General features: G+C 48.7%; 1 protein-coding gene across 1 annotated transcript in view; it reads right to left on the minus strand.

Annotated features, from left to right (window-relative positions):
- Window positions 1-72: 72 nt before the first annotated feature.
- The window catches only part of Hmgxb3 (HMG-box containing 3), a 52199-nt gene continuing 38517 nt past the window's right edge, over window positions 73-13754 (minus strand). The window contains exons 14-20 of the mRNA XM_028890081.2: window positions 10744-10875; window positions 9819-10003; window positions 6188-6407; window positions 5078-5211; window positions 4153-4269; window positions 2507-2716; window positions 73-1399 (exon numbers count right to left, since the gene is read on the minus strand). Of these exons, the coding sequence (XP_028745914.1) occupies window positions 950-1399; window positions 2507-2716; window positions 4153-4269; window positions 5078-5211; window positions 6188-6407; window positions 9819-10003; window positions 10744-10875 (1448 nt within the window). The 3' untranslated portion in view covers window positions 73-949. The remainder of the gene's footprint in view (window positions 1400-2506; window positions 2717-4152; window positions 4270-5077; window positions 5212-6187; window positions 6408-9818; window positions 10004-10743; window positions 10876-13754) is intronic.

Below are 13754 nucleotides of genomic sequence, written 5' to 3' on the forward strand. Positions count from 1 at the left end.
CCCTCCATGAGAAGTGATCACCAAAGGACAAACTTCCAGAGCCAAAGGACACAATGAGCGGTGAACTGGCTCTTGCTTCATTAAAACCAGATAATTTAATAAACTTTATTCTTGTCGGGGGGAGAACGAGAGGGGAAGCCACCTATCCCACCCTCTCAATAAATTAACTAGCACTCGGCCAATCCCCGGGCCCCGAGCGAACCACGGCACGTGAGCCGGTGCGGCCGTCTGCTCCCGGCCGTCTGCTTCCCCTTCACAGAAGGGAGTTTTCCTACTGCTTGCCAGCTAGGTCACAACTGTGGGCCACATCCCCTCTGCGGTGAGGGTCCGAGGGCCCGGAGGATGTAGGGTACAGGAGTGGTGGCCAGAGAAAGGAGGAAGGATTCTCTTCCCCAAAACGCAGGGCAGAGGACAGTCCTGGAGGGAGCTATAACGACTATTGCTCCCTCCTCCGCTGCCCAAGTTGTGGGAACAGGGAGAGCTGGAGACAGAAGAATGCACCCCTCCTTTAGGATGAGGAGCCAAAGGGACCCCAAGAGTGAATGAGCCATTGAGGCCCCTGTCAAAGGCAGCAGGCTAGGAAGCCCTGAACAACTGGCGCCAGAGCTCGTCCCCGGGACTGCTTAGCTTGGTGGTCTCCGCACCTGGTGCAGGGACCCCAGTGGAGGTGGGCCTGGGCAACCAGCTCACAGCCTCCCCTCAGCCTCTGCTCCCCAAACTAGCATGCCCCCCACCCGCTCTCAGGTCCAGTAGAGGTTTCCCAGCACCTCTCCTGAGCCCCAGGGTGGAGGGCCCCACTGTGCTCGTGAAATGGAAGCTCTTTGGTCAGTTCCAGCAGTCAGAGGCCCCCCCTACAGGGGACTGCAGGCCCCTCAATAGGTCTGCCTTGGGCAAGGACCATAGTATGGCTTGAGAGAGATGGTGCAGGCCCTGGACATAACAACCTGGCTTATCCCACCACCGAGGCTACCTCCTCTTCCTCCCCATCCTCCTGGGTCTTGATCTGAGCAACCCCAAGGCGATAGAGGTTATCACGGATGACCACTTCACCAGGCTGGCAGCTCTGTACAACATCATGGATCTGCCGGTTGACAATTTCTCGGCTGGTGAGGAAGTCCATGAGGCGGTTGTAGAGGTAATAGTGGGTGGCATTGTCAAAGGCAATGGGCCGCTGGCGGACACTGCTGAGTTTGCAGTCCACCATGGAGGCATAGGGCGCCAACTCAGGACACAGTGACAAGGAGCGGTGGCCAGCACTAGGGTCACTGGGATCGGGTTTCGGGTTCGCATGGACAATACGCCGGGTGGCAGTCTTGGTGACTGGATGCTGGACAGAGTTCTCGGCCTCTGGCACATCCATGGAGTAATGCTGGTCCAGGAGTTCAGGGCAGGACACACTCTGGAGGAGGGAAGAGGAGACACTGTAAGAGGGAGTGACTGAAGAGAGCCTTGTGGGAGAGAGCAGGAGCCGCGGAGTCTGACAGCCTTGTCTAAATCCTAGCGCCCTGCACACTGTCTCCCGCTCCTCCATCTCTTCTTGTAGGAAGGAGAATGGAAACTGGTCATCCCGGCGGAGATGCCGCCTTGCTTCAGGGGTGCAAGCAGTGCGCCTGGACGATTCAGGCACCAGAGCGATGGAAGGGAGCGGCTACAAGGGACACTTCCGACAACTTTTGGGGTCTCGGAGAATGAGGAGAATAATGTCTCATTAATGTCTGCTCCAAAGCGAGCCAGAAGCCTTCACCTCCCACAATGCAGCTGGGCAGAGGCACTCACTTCCTGTGACTCTTCTCTTCCTACCTAGTATCAGCTCTACTGCCTCTTGTAGTCTAGGCCAAAGGCAGGCCTTGTAGTGCACGTGCGTCTCATAGGAACTATCTCCTGGTACAGTGCACCAAGACACAAACACAGGATCCGGCCACTGATCTACACAAGGACTCGGCCACTGATCTGCTGTGTGACCCTGATCAAGTCCAACTCCCTCTCTGGGTCTTAGTTCCCTTTTCTAATCAAAGGAGAGGGTTAGAGAAGATTGGTGATGAGTGCTGAAACCCAGACCCCATCTCTTAAAAAAAAAAAAAAGATTTAACTTATAGTTCTGGATGCAGAGTGAGTGTTTTCTGAGACCACGGTATCTGTATCTCAATAGGCGTGCCCTCTAGCACACACATGGTCAAATCTAAGACTCAGGAATTAAACAGTGCCCTTCAGGGTGGTCAGTGTGTACAGCCACTTCCACAAAGTGGCAATTTTTCTAGCTTCTCTGGAAAGCAAGCTCTTTTCACACAAGATGCCTGTGTTTGGAACACCCTAAGCACACCAAATAGCACACTCTGGCCTCATGCTGCGGTCAGTCAGTAAAGGTCTGTAATAACTACTGGTGCGTCAGGATAAATATTGATGGAGAATAGGAATGCTAGAAAGAGTTCCCAGGTAGGCCCTCCTCATAACTGGGGGTGGGGGTGGGGATAGCCCTCCGCCACCCAGTCCTCAGGAGGGGACTCACCACAACTGGCTCTGTAGGGCTAGAGAAACAGCCCTGGTTCTTCCCCCACATCTGACTAGTCAGCTCTGGGTAGCAGAGGTCGGCACACAGGGCCACTGGTGTGGCCATATCTACCACATAGACGGGTGGCCAGTGGCGGGAGGAGGCTAGCAGATCCACATGGTCACGGGCACTTTCACCTCGAACAAGATACTTGGAACCGCAGACCACCTGTGGGAGACGAAGGGTGTCGTTCAGGGCTAAGGGACCAGCATGCAGGCGCTGGAGGAGGCCCTCACTCACTTCTTTTGAGGAAGAGCACCCTCATGACTAAAGCCAGGGACCCTGACATTAGGTCCCTCTCCACCTCCTCTCTAAAAAAGATTATTGTGTACGCAGGCTTGTGCATCCACAGCACACAGGCAGTCAGTGAATGACTCTTCACGAGTTGGTTCTCTCCTTCCACAGTGGATTCGGGGTGAACCTGGTGGCTGGATTTGCCTGGCAAGCACCTCTAGCTACCGAGTCACCGTGCTGGTCCTCCCCTCCCGCTTCCACCCCTAAAGGAGTCACCAGCACATCCTTGTCGGAGAACAGCTAGGACTTAGGACATCTCTAAAGCCTACTCCATCCTATCACCCCACCAACGGTCCTGGCAATGTAAACAGAGGGCTTAGGGCCTCGGGACTGAACCCAGGTTCGCATCAGACCTCTACCGGCTGCCCAGGCGACAGCCGCTGCTGTGCTGGGAAGTACTTCCCCAACACTCTCCAGTTCCTCCACTGCCGGACAGATCTGCGCAGATGGAGAACTCTGCCTTCACACCCACCCAGCTGTCCCTTCTACATGAAATGCTCCCTAGTAGAGTCCCTGTACTGTCCCCCGCTTTTCAGAAGACGATGATGGGCGCATCTGGACACTCTCTGAGCAGGTGCTGATCTGCCAGAGAGTAAGCTTCAAAGGCCCCGCCCCCAGCTTTGTTCCAGTGACTGGCTGCGTCACCCTCCTTTTATGGCCAGCTCAGCCTGACTCGCACATCACTGTGAACTGAATCTGTTGGCAATGCCCACTCAGGACTGGGTTTTCCATTCTGGTATCTTCCTAGGCCAATTCTGCCATACACGACCTAGCCTGCAGCTTTTTCTGTCTACCTTATCCATCCCCTTCTACAGAACATCGGGGGTGATTTCACCACCCACTTCCCACTGATACCATCCTAAAGATCTCTGATCATCTTCAGAATAATGTCTCGGGAGCCACTTCTCTGGCTCTCCTCTGGGCTCCTCCTTTACCCCAGGGCTTGGTCTTCTCTGGCTGCCTGGAGACTGCAGGTCCACCCCACTTTCTACCTCAGTTCTTTGGTTCCTCCAGAGCTAGCATCACAAACTGCGGTAACTTTTTTTCTCCATGGCAATAGGAGGTCAACTAAAGAAGAACATTATCTCTGTCTTTTACTACTGTATAACTGGGCAACTCAGGCCAGCATGCAGTAGGGTGTTTAATACGTATTACTGAATGGCCCAAGTTCCCTCGACAGGCCCCCAAATGGCAAGGATTCCCGCTGCACAGTGAGGCAAGTCCTAGTCCCAAAGGGATCAATCAGATTCTCTGTGGGCAGTTCAGCATTAGCAAGCTCACCCCATGCTCCACCCACGCCACTTTCTTACCTGATGGGGGCACACTTTGTAGATTTTCCCCCCTGTGAAATGAGTTGGGGACGGTCTAGCTCTGGCTCCATTCTGTACAGATTCGTAGAGGGCCAATAAGGAGAAGCAGAGCTGATCCTGGAGAGGAGGAGGAGAAGATGAAAATTCAGGTACAAATGCTAAGGTACTCAATATCAAAGGTCTCTCCAAACCCAAAGAAGGATCCACTGCTGGCCTGGAGCCTCAGCAGCCCCTCCTCTAGTATAGGTAAACTTCAGGAAGCTCCATAGGAAGCTGCCAGCCTGGTGCCTTGTCAGAAAGACGTTCAAAAAGAGTGCCCATTTGAATCTGAATTTGAAGGAAGCCTGTTTTCAACAGCACAGAAAGCAAGTAAGGTGTGGCTAAAATCCATGCACAGCATAGTCTATGTTAACAGCAGTCTTTTTTATGAGCCTAAAATCAGTCTCTGGGTGAAGTGCTCTTTACAAGAAAGAGCCTTGTGAAGTTTCAGTTGTTTTGATTTTGTAAATGGGGTCAATCCAATTTAAATCACCATACAGAGTAAGAAGAGCCAGGATGGAAAACCTGAGTCTAGTCAGGGATCACATACAGGCCACCATCTGGCTGCTGCTGCTATTTCTTTGGTTTCCTGACTTCCTTTTTTTTTTTTGGCTTTTCGAGACAGGGTTTTTCTGTGTAGCTTTGCGCCTGTCCTGAAACTCGCTTTGGAGACCAGGCTGGCCTCGAACTCACAGAGATCTGCCTGCCTCTGCCTCCCGAGTGCTGGGATTAAAGGCGTGCGCCACCAACGCCCGGCGGTTCCCTGACTTCTAGAACCCTCCGTCAACACAAGTGTCCAATCCCAGGGGCTTTATAACCTGCACAGGGAAGAGGGCAGCCTCCCCGCTCCCAAGGCCCCGTCTTCCCAGCCGTGCCCAGCGCTCACCCTGGAGTCTTCCGGGCCGAAGGGGATGTCGCACTGCTCCAGGAGGCCCTGCAGCTCCTCCCCACCATAGGAGCCGAGGTCCTCCAGCCTGCAGGCGCCCTCCTGCAGCAGCCTCACCAAAGCACTGCCATTGCCTGCAACACAGAGCACAGCTGATGGGGGGGGGGGGGCTGCTGACAGCCACCTCACCCCCAGCTCCTCACGCTTGAGGAGGAGGAGGAGCAGGGGGCTGGGCATGCAGAGCAGCAGGCAAGCAGTGGAAGTCAACGCTACACACAGCACTCCCAGGGTGCTGACAGAGTGGTGCAGTAGGCAGGCCTAGAGCTTCGCTGATGTCTCAAGTCTCTCAGAAATGGGACATGCCCTTGAAACACCTACATCTGACAACAGAAATAGGGTCATTGCCAAGAACCCCAAAACAGGTCACCTTTTAACCCACAGATTCTGTTTTCAGAACCAAGAGCACAGATGCTTCAGACGCAAAAGGAACAGGAGCTATTACTTTCAATTTATTCTATCTGTGAGTGCATGCATGCACGTATGGTACACCATGTACATGCCCGGTGCCTATGGAGGTCAGAAAAGAGCATCAGATCCCTTGGAACTGGAGTCACCAATGATTATGAGCCACCATGTGGGTGCTGGGAACTGAACCTGGTTTCCTCTCCAAGAGCAACAAGTGTTCTTAACCACTGAGTCCCAGGCAACAGCATCATTTAAAAAATGCTCTTTACATACTGTGCTCCTGACCTAGCTTAAAGGGGGCAGAGGTCAGAGACAAAGTGAAGGAGAGCCTCCTCACTGTCTAATGCTAAGAAACGTTTGCAAGCAGCGTATCACACGAAGCACTGGCAGAATTAATACCTCATTTCCAGGCTTTTTAAAGTTAAAACCAAAATAAGGTGCTTATACTTGGTACAGGAAAATGACTGTTCTGTGCAAGTTTCTAACTCCAGAGTGTGGGTATTAAAGGTTTCACTACTGTGCCCAGCCACCACTCTGTATTTTCAGACATAGTCCTCGAGCCGGGCCTGGCACTCTCTACCACTGCTCTGTCTTGACTTCTGACTGAGCCACTCTCTTAACCAAACAGAAACCAAATGGTCTTACCTGGTACTGGCTGCACATCCAGGTTTTTGTCTTTCTCAGTGTTGACGACCACAGTTCCCCTCATGAGCGGTGGGAAGAAGGGAGCAATAACAGAGGCATCGAATTTGGTGATGGGGATGCTGGCAGGGAATGCAACCTGCTCAATCACCTCGGTCTCCATGGTAGTCCAAAAGTCCTCCACGTTCACCTCACTGGAGCCCAAGAATTCCGGCCAGGTAAACTACAATGTGGTCAAGATAGAAAAGGCAAAGAAAAACCAAAACAAAGATAAAAATAGGCCAAAGCATATGGGCCACAGATTAGGAACAACACAGTGTGCACCCTTTATAAGGCACCAGGAAAGCAGGGCTTTGGGGAGACCAAGAATCTGACAGTCATGCACTGCCAGACACTCCTGCATTTGACAGGCCACCATGAAGCCACCCTTCCTTCCTCTTACACTGTAGCACTCTCCCAGACCAGACAGGAATAAGTCTCCTCGCTTCTACAGCTCTGTTCATGGCATGTTCTGTGGTTAAAAGCACTTGTTGCTCTTCCGGAGGACCCGAGTTTGGTTCCCAGCACCAACCTCAGGTGGCTCAGAACCACCTGCAACTCCAGTCCCGGGACTCCCATGCCTCAGGCCTCTACAGACATGTGCACTCACTACACGTATCTCCACAAACACACCTCCGCATAATTAGAGAAGAAAGAAAAGAGTGTTGACTTAGGCTTAGTTCTCAAACTGAAGCCTCAATTTCTTTATCTAGCTGGCAAGAATAACCTGAACTCTGCTTAGAATTCTATCCATTTTCCAAGGCTCTGTGAATCCTTTCTTCAGGCTCTCCAGGACCTCACAGTACTGTTATCACCTCTCCCTCAGGGAGCAGACTTAACTCTTACAGGCATCCAGCATTTGTTAACCAGCTTCCTTTTCTCTTTTTTTGCAGTGGTGGAGATCAATTTCAAGGCCTCACACGACAGGCAAGCATTCTACCAATGAGTTTCATTCCTGCACTACTTTTCTTACAAGCAGCTTATTACTTTTTTTTTGCTTAAAAAATATGGAATGCACCTGTCGCACCCTATCCTCAGAGCAGAGCATCTCTGTGAGCAGCCTCACAAGTATTAGGACAAAGCTCACAGATGTTCACTCTTGTGCTCAGGCAGTCCTTGTGCAGGGCGCCACACTCATCTCTGTATCGTTCCAATTTTAAAATATGTGCTGCTGGATGAAGCAAGCACCTGACATGGTCCTTGAAGTGTGACTCTGACCTTACTAGTCTGATTAGAGCCAGTGACTTACTCACTGGAGGCAGGGAGGGGTGCTGCCTGGTAGTGAAGTACTTGCTCAGCACATACAAAGTCCTGGATTGGATCTCTAGCACTGACATGTAAACACTAGGCCAGTTTTCAACTGTGTGAGACGTGCTCTCAAACCCTTCCTTCCTTAAGGTGCTGCTGTTGTGCATTTTGTTGAGGCAAAGCGACAAGTAGTCCACGCGCCACCCCTTGAACAGGATGAGCACAAGGTAAGAGTATGTGCAAGGTGTGTATGTGTCCCCCATCCCAAGAGGGCGAAGCCAGGACTATGACCAACCAGAACCAAAGCAAAGCCAAAGCTAATGTGCTTACTGCCCATGCCCAAACACACTACAGCTCTTCCCTGGAGCTGCGCCATCACTTCAAGGGCCAGTCAGTCTTCCGGTCACTATGGCGGCACCCTGAGGCAACTGCTCACACTACACACACCTGCAGTAAGGAAGCTCATGACCGCCGGGGCTCAGCTTCCCTTCCCCTCTCCAGTCAGTCCAAGACCTCAACCTAAGAACAGTGCACGGCCCAGTGAGGGTGGGTGTTTCTACCCCAACAAACCTACTCGGGAAACCCTTACAGACGTGCCCTAAGCTCTGTCTCCATGTGATTCTAAACCCTATCAAGTAACCAGCACAAGGAGCATATCTGCTTGCCGTAATCAAGGGAAATGCCATCCTAGGGCCATTCTTTTGGTTTTCTGAGACAGGGTCTCATGGAGCCAAAGCGAGACTTTAATTCTGGATCCTCCTATCCACTACTCAGCTGGGAAGATTCCTAAATATTTTCAGTTTGCAAAAGTTTTATCTCTAAGTATGTATTAAATCATAGTGAAAGCCTTTTATTTTCATAGAGAATAAAATACAATCCAATGAGGCTTTAATGAATTAAACATTTTTATTTCATTTAGTGTCTACACACGCACGCACACACACGCGTGGCCGTCAGAGGATCACTTACGGCCGTGGCTTTCTCCCCTCACCACATCCGTACCATCCCAGGGATGAAGCTCAGGCCATCCAGCCTGGCAGCAAGTGCTGGTGTCCACTGAGTCACCCACCAGCACCAACCAGCTCACTGATGGATTTTTAATGTTTAAATGACCCTGCTTTCTGACAGCAAACTTGGCCATGGTATATATTACTTCATTTGTTGCTAGACCAGATGTACTATTATTTTATTTAAGGCAGGCATCTATATTTACATGTATGATCAGCTCCAGTTTCTTGTATTAAAATGTCTAATTTTAAAGAAAGAAGTATTCATTTATGTGTGTGCACTTAAACGTGTGCAAGTGCCTCAGAGACCAGAAGGTTCTGGAGCCTTGGAATTGGAGTCACAGTGGTTGTGAGCTGCCTGATGTGGGTGCCTGGAAACGAACCCAGCTCCTCTTAATGGTGGCATCACTTCTCCAGCCCTGATTTCATTTTGAAAACAGGAGACAGCTATCTGCTTTTGCTATTCATCTCTTAAGACAGGGATCATACATATCTTGGACTTCTATCACAACCTACAAAACCATCTCAATTTAGTGGAATTTTGGTGAAAATTATAGTTCAGAACCAAAGTCAGCTCCTATTACTTACCCAGTGCCTTCAGTGGTTCTCCATTTCATTCTGTATACACCCTGAAAATGGCCGTACAGCCGGTCCTGTGGAGGTGCAGCCCCCCCCCCCCCCCCCCAATCTCACACATCCACCATGCCCAGCACGACTGTCTCAGAGCTTGTTCTCGGTGCTCCTTCTGCCTGGAATCTCTTCCCTAAAGCTACATGGTCTTCAGATCTCTCCTCGAATGTCATTTCTCAGAGACCTTCCCTGACTACCCTCTATAAAGAGCAACCCTACCTACCGAACACCAATCTCTTCCCTACCCATCTTTCCCAAAGCAGCAAATGCATGCTCCATGAGGACAGAAGTTTTGGGGCTCATTTTTAAACTATTTTCTTAGAAGCCTAAAAAGTGCACGTGAGGGCTAGGATTGTAGCTCAGCTACAGAGCACATGCTTATGTACATAGTTCTTGGTTCAATTCTTAGTAAAGGAAACAAACAAGAACTGGGGGATAATTTTCCTGGTAGCGTGTTTTCCTAACATACATAGGCTCTGGATCCAATCTCCAACATCATTAAAAGAAGGGCGGGGGGATAAAAAAGGAAAACAAACAAATCCTGTTTCTTTCGGACCTTCTCAAATGAAATACTGGCTGTAGGAGGAAAAAGCCACTGGCCTCACCTACACAGGGCTGGAGTCATGTGTCTGTGGGAACGGCATGCAGGAGGAGCTTCCCCAAAGACAGGATGGTCTTCAAAGTGGCTATGGTGGCTGAGAGGGACTTACCTCCACACTCTTCAGGGCCAGCACATTCTCCTCATTCCTCTGAGCCATTTCCACTTTAGGGGCCACACCGCAGATCCCACAGATCATGTCATTGTAGTCACGAACAGTGAGACATTCGAAAGCCCAATAGCCATTGCACAACAGGTCCTGCAGCTGGTTCAGCTCCTCCGAGGTCAGCGTCTTCTCTGGAAGGACAGCAAGGGTCACTAAAAAGACCCTGAAGTCCCAGGGTGAGCCAGAAGAACAACAATCCGCAAGTGTTCTGGTGCCACCCAGGGGGTAACTCTAACGAGAGGACAGCTGCCTTGAACTAATGCCTCCTCGGTACTAGATGCTAGTCTGAGGGCTTTGAAGATACTACCTAGACTCATTCTTATACGGCTAACTCTTTATGAACTAGAAGCTATTATTGTCTTCTTTTATAAGTAGATATCAGAACAAGTTGCTCAAAATCACACTGCTAGAGCCAAGCCTCAAATACGAGCCTACATGGCTGTCTGTCCCACCACAGCAGATAAGGCACAGAACTGGAGCTTGCAGAAATGGGTCAGGTGAAGAAGTAGGTAGGCAAGACCCAGGTTCCTACACCTAGGTCTCCACATGAGCCTTGGAACGGTAGACATCTAGGAGCTCTGTACTTAGAATGAGCCTAACTAATACACTACAAAGCCAATGTATGTATGACTGAAGGATATTATTCTACAAGTCAGTTGTGAGTTCTTGCTAAAGGTCCCTGTATGCATGAAAACCTTTTCCAAAGTCAGTTTGGCATTTATAAAGTTCTGAAGGAAGATTATATTATTAGGAAGTCAGGATACCTCCTTCCCGAAATACCAGACTCTCACTCCCATGACTCAGCTAAAGCCTATCTCTGGAAGCTCAGCTCAGTACTCAGGACTAACTTGGAACAGAGGGAGGATCTTACCTGTCTGCTCCTGAACAGACTTCAGCACAACACTGACACACACTCTGGGGTCCTCTCCCAGCTTAATCTGGTTCCGGATTGCAAAGAGTAAATCCAGGCTTACCAGCAACTTGTTCCCCACATTAAAAAGACCTGCAGGTTAAAAACAGGCAAAGGATCACTACAGTGTTAACAGGTGCAACAAACTAAACGTCTGCTCCAGGGGACTAAGTCACAGTGCAGTCATAAGACAGAACCACACATTTTAAAAGAGGGAAGTAGACCTAACTGTCTGAAGTTGTCCACAAGCCACCGCTGAATGAAATACTATTTAGAGCAGGTTTTTGTTTTATCCTAATGAAAAAAGAAACGTTGCTCTGTCTCTGGCTCAGTGTTCAGGTCTCACACAACTGCACCATGGATGTCAGAGGACGCCTTAGCACAGGATGGGGTGGGCCTAACACAGGCTGGGGATAAAAACCTCAGGTGAATTTAAGTGTAGTCAAGACCAGTCAAATGAGAATTTGATTTCATTTATATACCACATAAGCATGACATGACAAAAACAAATTCTAGAACATGTACTCCTAGGCCTTTCTAGGCATGATAGCCAAGGCTAAAAACAGTATCAAAGCTCTGGCCATTCAAAAATTAAAAAGAGAAGACAAACAGATAAAACCCTCTGTGTCCCCCAAATCATCACACACAAACTTGAAAGACAATAAACAGAAAACCTGCAAAAAGCCAAGAAAAACAGAAACCGGAGGCAGAGAGATCTCTGTAAGTTCGAGGCCAACCTGTTCTACACAGCAAATTCACAAAAATAATTCACAAGAGAGTAACACTCTCCTACTCCCCTAGGGTTGTGTAGAAGATCTCTATTCTCTTCATTAATCAAAGAAATGAGACAATTAATAATGATATACCAGCTTTATCTGTCAATTAGCAAGCTTTAAAGAAGCAGTCCCCAAAGTTCCCAGAGGCAACAAAACTGAGTTTGGTGGCACTGAATACAGAGTCAACAGACAAACTCAAGTGTTTCTGCCAACAACAAACAGCTGGATTAAACTGTTTGTTTAGCACTGAAAATAAAACAAACAAACGTAGGTGTAAGTCTAACAAAATATATCTAGGACCTATATGCTAAGAACTACAAAATGCTGAAATTCTTAATGATAAAGTATTTAATAGTAAAAAAAAAAAAAGGTCTCCAAAACACATTAAAACAAAATGTAATAAAAGAAAATGTAAAAAAAGAAAAGAAAAGAAAAGAAATCTTGATGGGGGGGCATTTTGGGGCTAGAGAGAGGCCTGGTGCCAGGGAGGCGCCCAGGGATCCCACAAGGATGACCCCAGCTAAGATTTCTAGCAATAGTGGAGAGGATCCCTGAACTAGCCTTTTCCAGTAATCAGATTGGTGAAAACCCCAATTGTCATCAGAGAGCCTTCATCCAGTGACTGATGAAGCAGATGCAGAGATCTACAGCTAAGCACTGGGCCGAGTTCTGGGAGTCCTGATGAAGAGAGGGAGGAGGGACTGTATGAGCCAGGGGGGTCAGGATCATGGTGGGGGCACCCACAGAAACAGCTGACCTGAGCTAGTGGGAGCTCATGGACTCTGGACTGACAGCTGGGCAGCCTATTCCCATGCTGAGATACTTCGCCAGGCCCTGATGCAGCGGGAGGAGTTTGGTCCTGCCTCAACTTGATATGCCATGCTTTGTTGACTCCCATGGGAGGCCTGCCCTTTTCAGAATGGAGGGGGAGTGCATGGAGTGGTGGTGGATGGGAGGTGTGGAAGAGGAGCAGAAGGAGAGGAGGGAGGGGAAACTGTGGCTGGTGTGTGGAATGGATGAAAAAATTTAATAATAAAAAAAATGTAAAGACCATATTGGGTTGGAGGACTCAATATTTTTAAACAACATCTTCATATTGGTCTATAAATTCAACAAAATTTCCATGAAGTTCTATTGGGACTATACATAATGATAAACAGACTACCCAAAACCACTCATGAGAGCAAGACTGCAGGACTCACGCTGCCTGACAGGACTTACTCTGTGGCTGCTGTGGTCAACACAGTGTGTACTGAGGCCCAGCACGGTAGTCTGTGCCCTTAATCCAAGCAGAGGCAGATAGAGCTCTTTAAGTTTGAGGTCAACCTGCTCTACATAGCAAATTCCATGAAAGCTAGGGCTACAAAAAACCAAAAAGACAACACAACAGAAGGCAATGTATACTGGCAAAGATAAACAATGGAACAACCTAATGTTTCAAAACAGTCTCATGTACATAGATCAAGTGATTTTCAGTAATGGGACAACAGATACCTATATCTCACAAATGAATTAAATCTGGACCTAACCCTTTATATAAAAGTTAAATAAGGGGGCTGGGGAGATGGTTCAGCAGTTAAGAGCATTTACTGCCCTTACAAAGGACCTACCTAGGTTTAGCTCCCAGGTTATCTATCTATCTATCTATATCTATTATGTATGTATGTATATATGTATGTGTGTGTGTGTCTGTCTGTCTGTCTGTCTGTCTGTCTCTCTCTCTCTCTCTCTCTCTCTATATATATATATATATATATATATATATATATATATATCCTATGTTATAGCTCACAACCGCCTATAACTTCAGTTTCAGGGGATCCAATGCTCTCTCTGGCCTCTGCTGACACCAGTACCCATGAGAAGCACATACACTCATGTAGACACTCATATATACATACGACATAAAAAGACATCTTTTTATAAAGTTAAACAGATATGGATCATAGGGGCTGGGAAGACAATTCAGTCAATACAGTGATTGTCTGTACTGGGTTTAACCCTTAGAGCCCGTGTGTAGACTAACAAGAAATTGAGCATGGTGTTACACATTCGTTATCCCAAAACTGGTGAAGCAGAAACTGGCAGACCCCTGAGGTTTGCCAGCCAGCCACACTAGCCCATGCCACGAACCCCAGGCTAGAAAGGCATTAAGGACTGGGAAAATGTCTCAGTGGGTAAAGTACATACTATGCA

Source organism: Peromyscus leucopus, chromosome 19 (genome assembly GCF_004664715.2).
Source record: "Peromyscus leucopus breed LL Stock chromosome 19, UCI_PerLeu_2.1, whole genome shotgun sequence".
NCBI classification, from domain to species: domain Eukaryota; kingdom Metazoa; phylum Chordata; class Mammalia; order Rodentia; family Cricetidae; genus Peromyscus; species Peromyscus leucopus.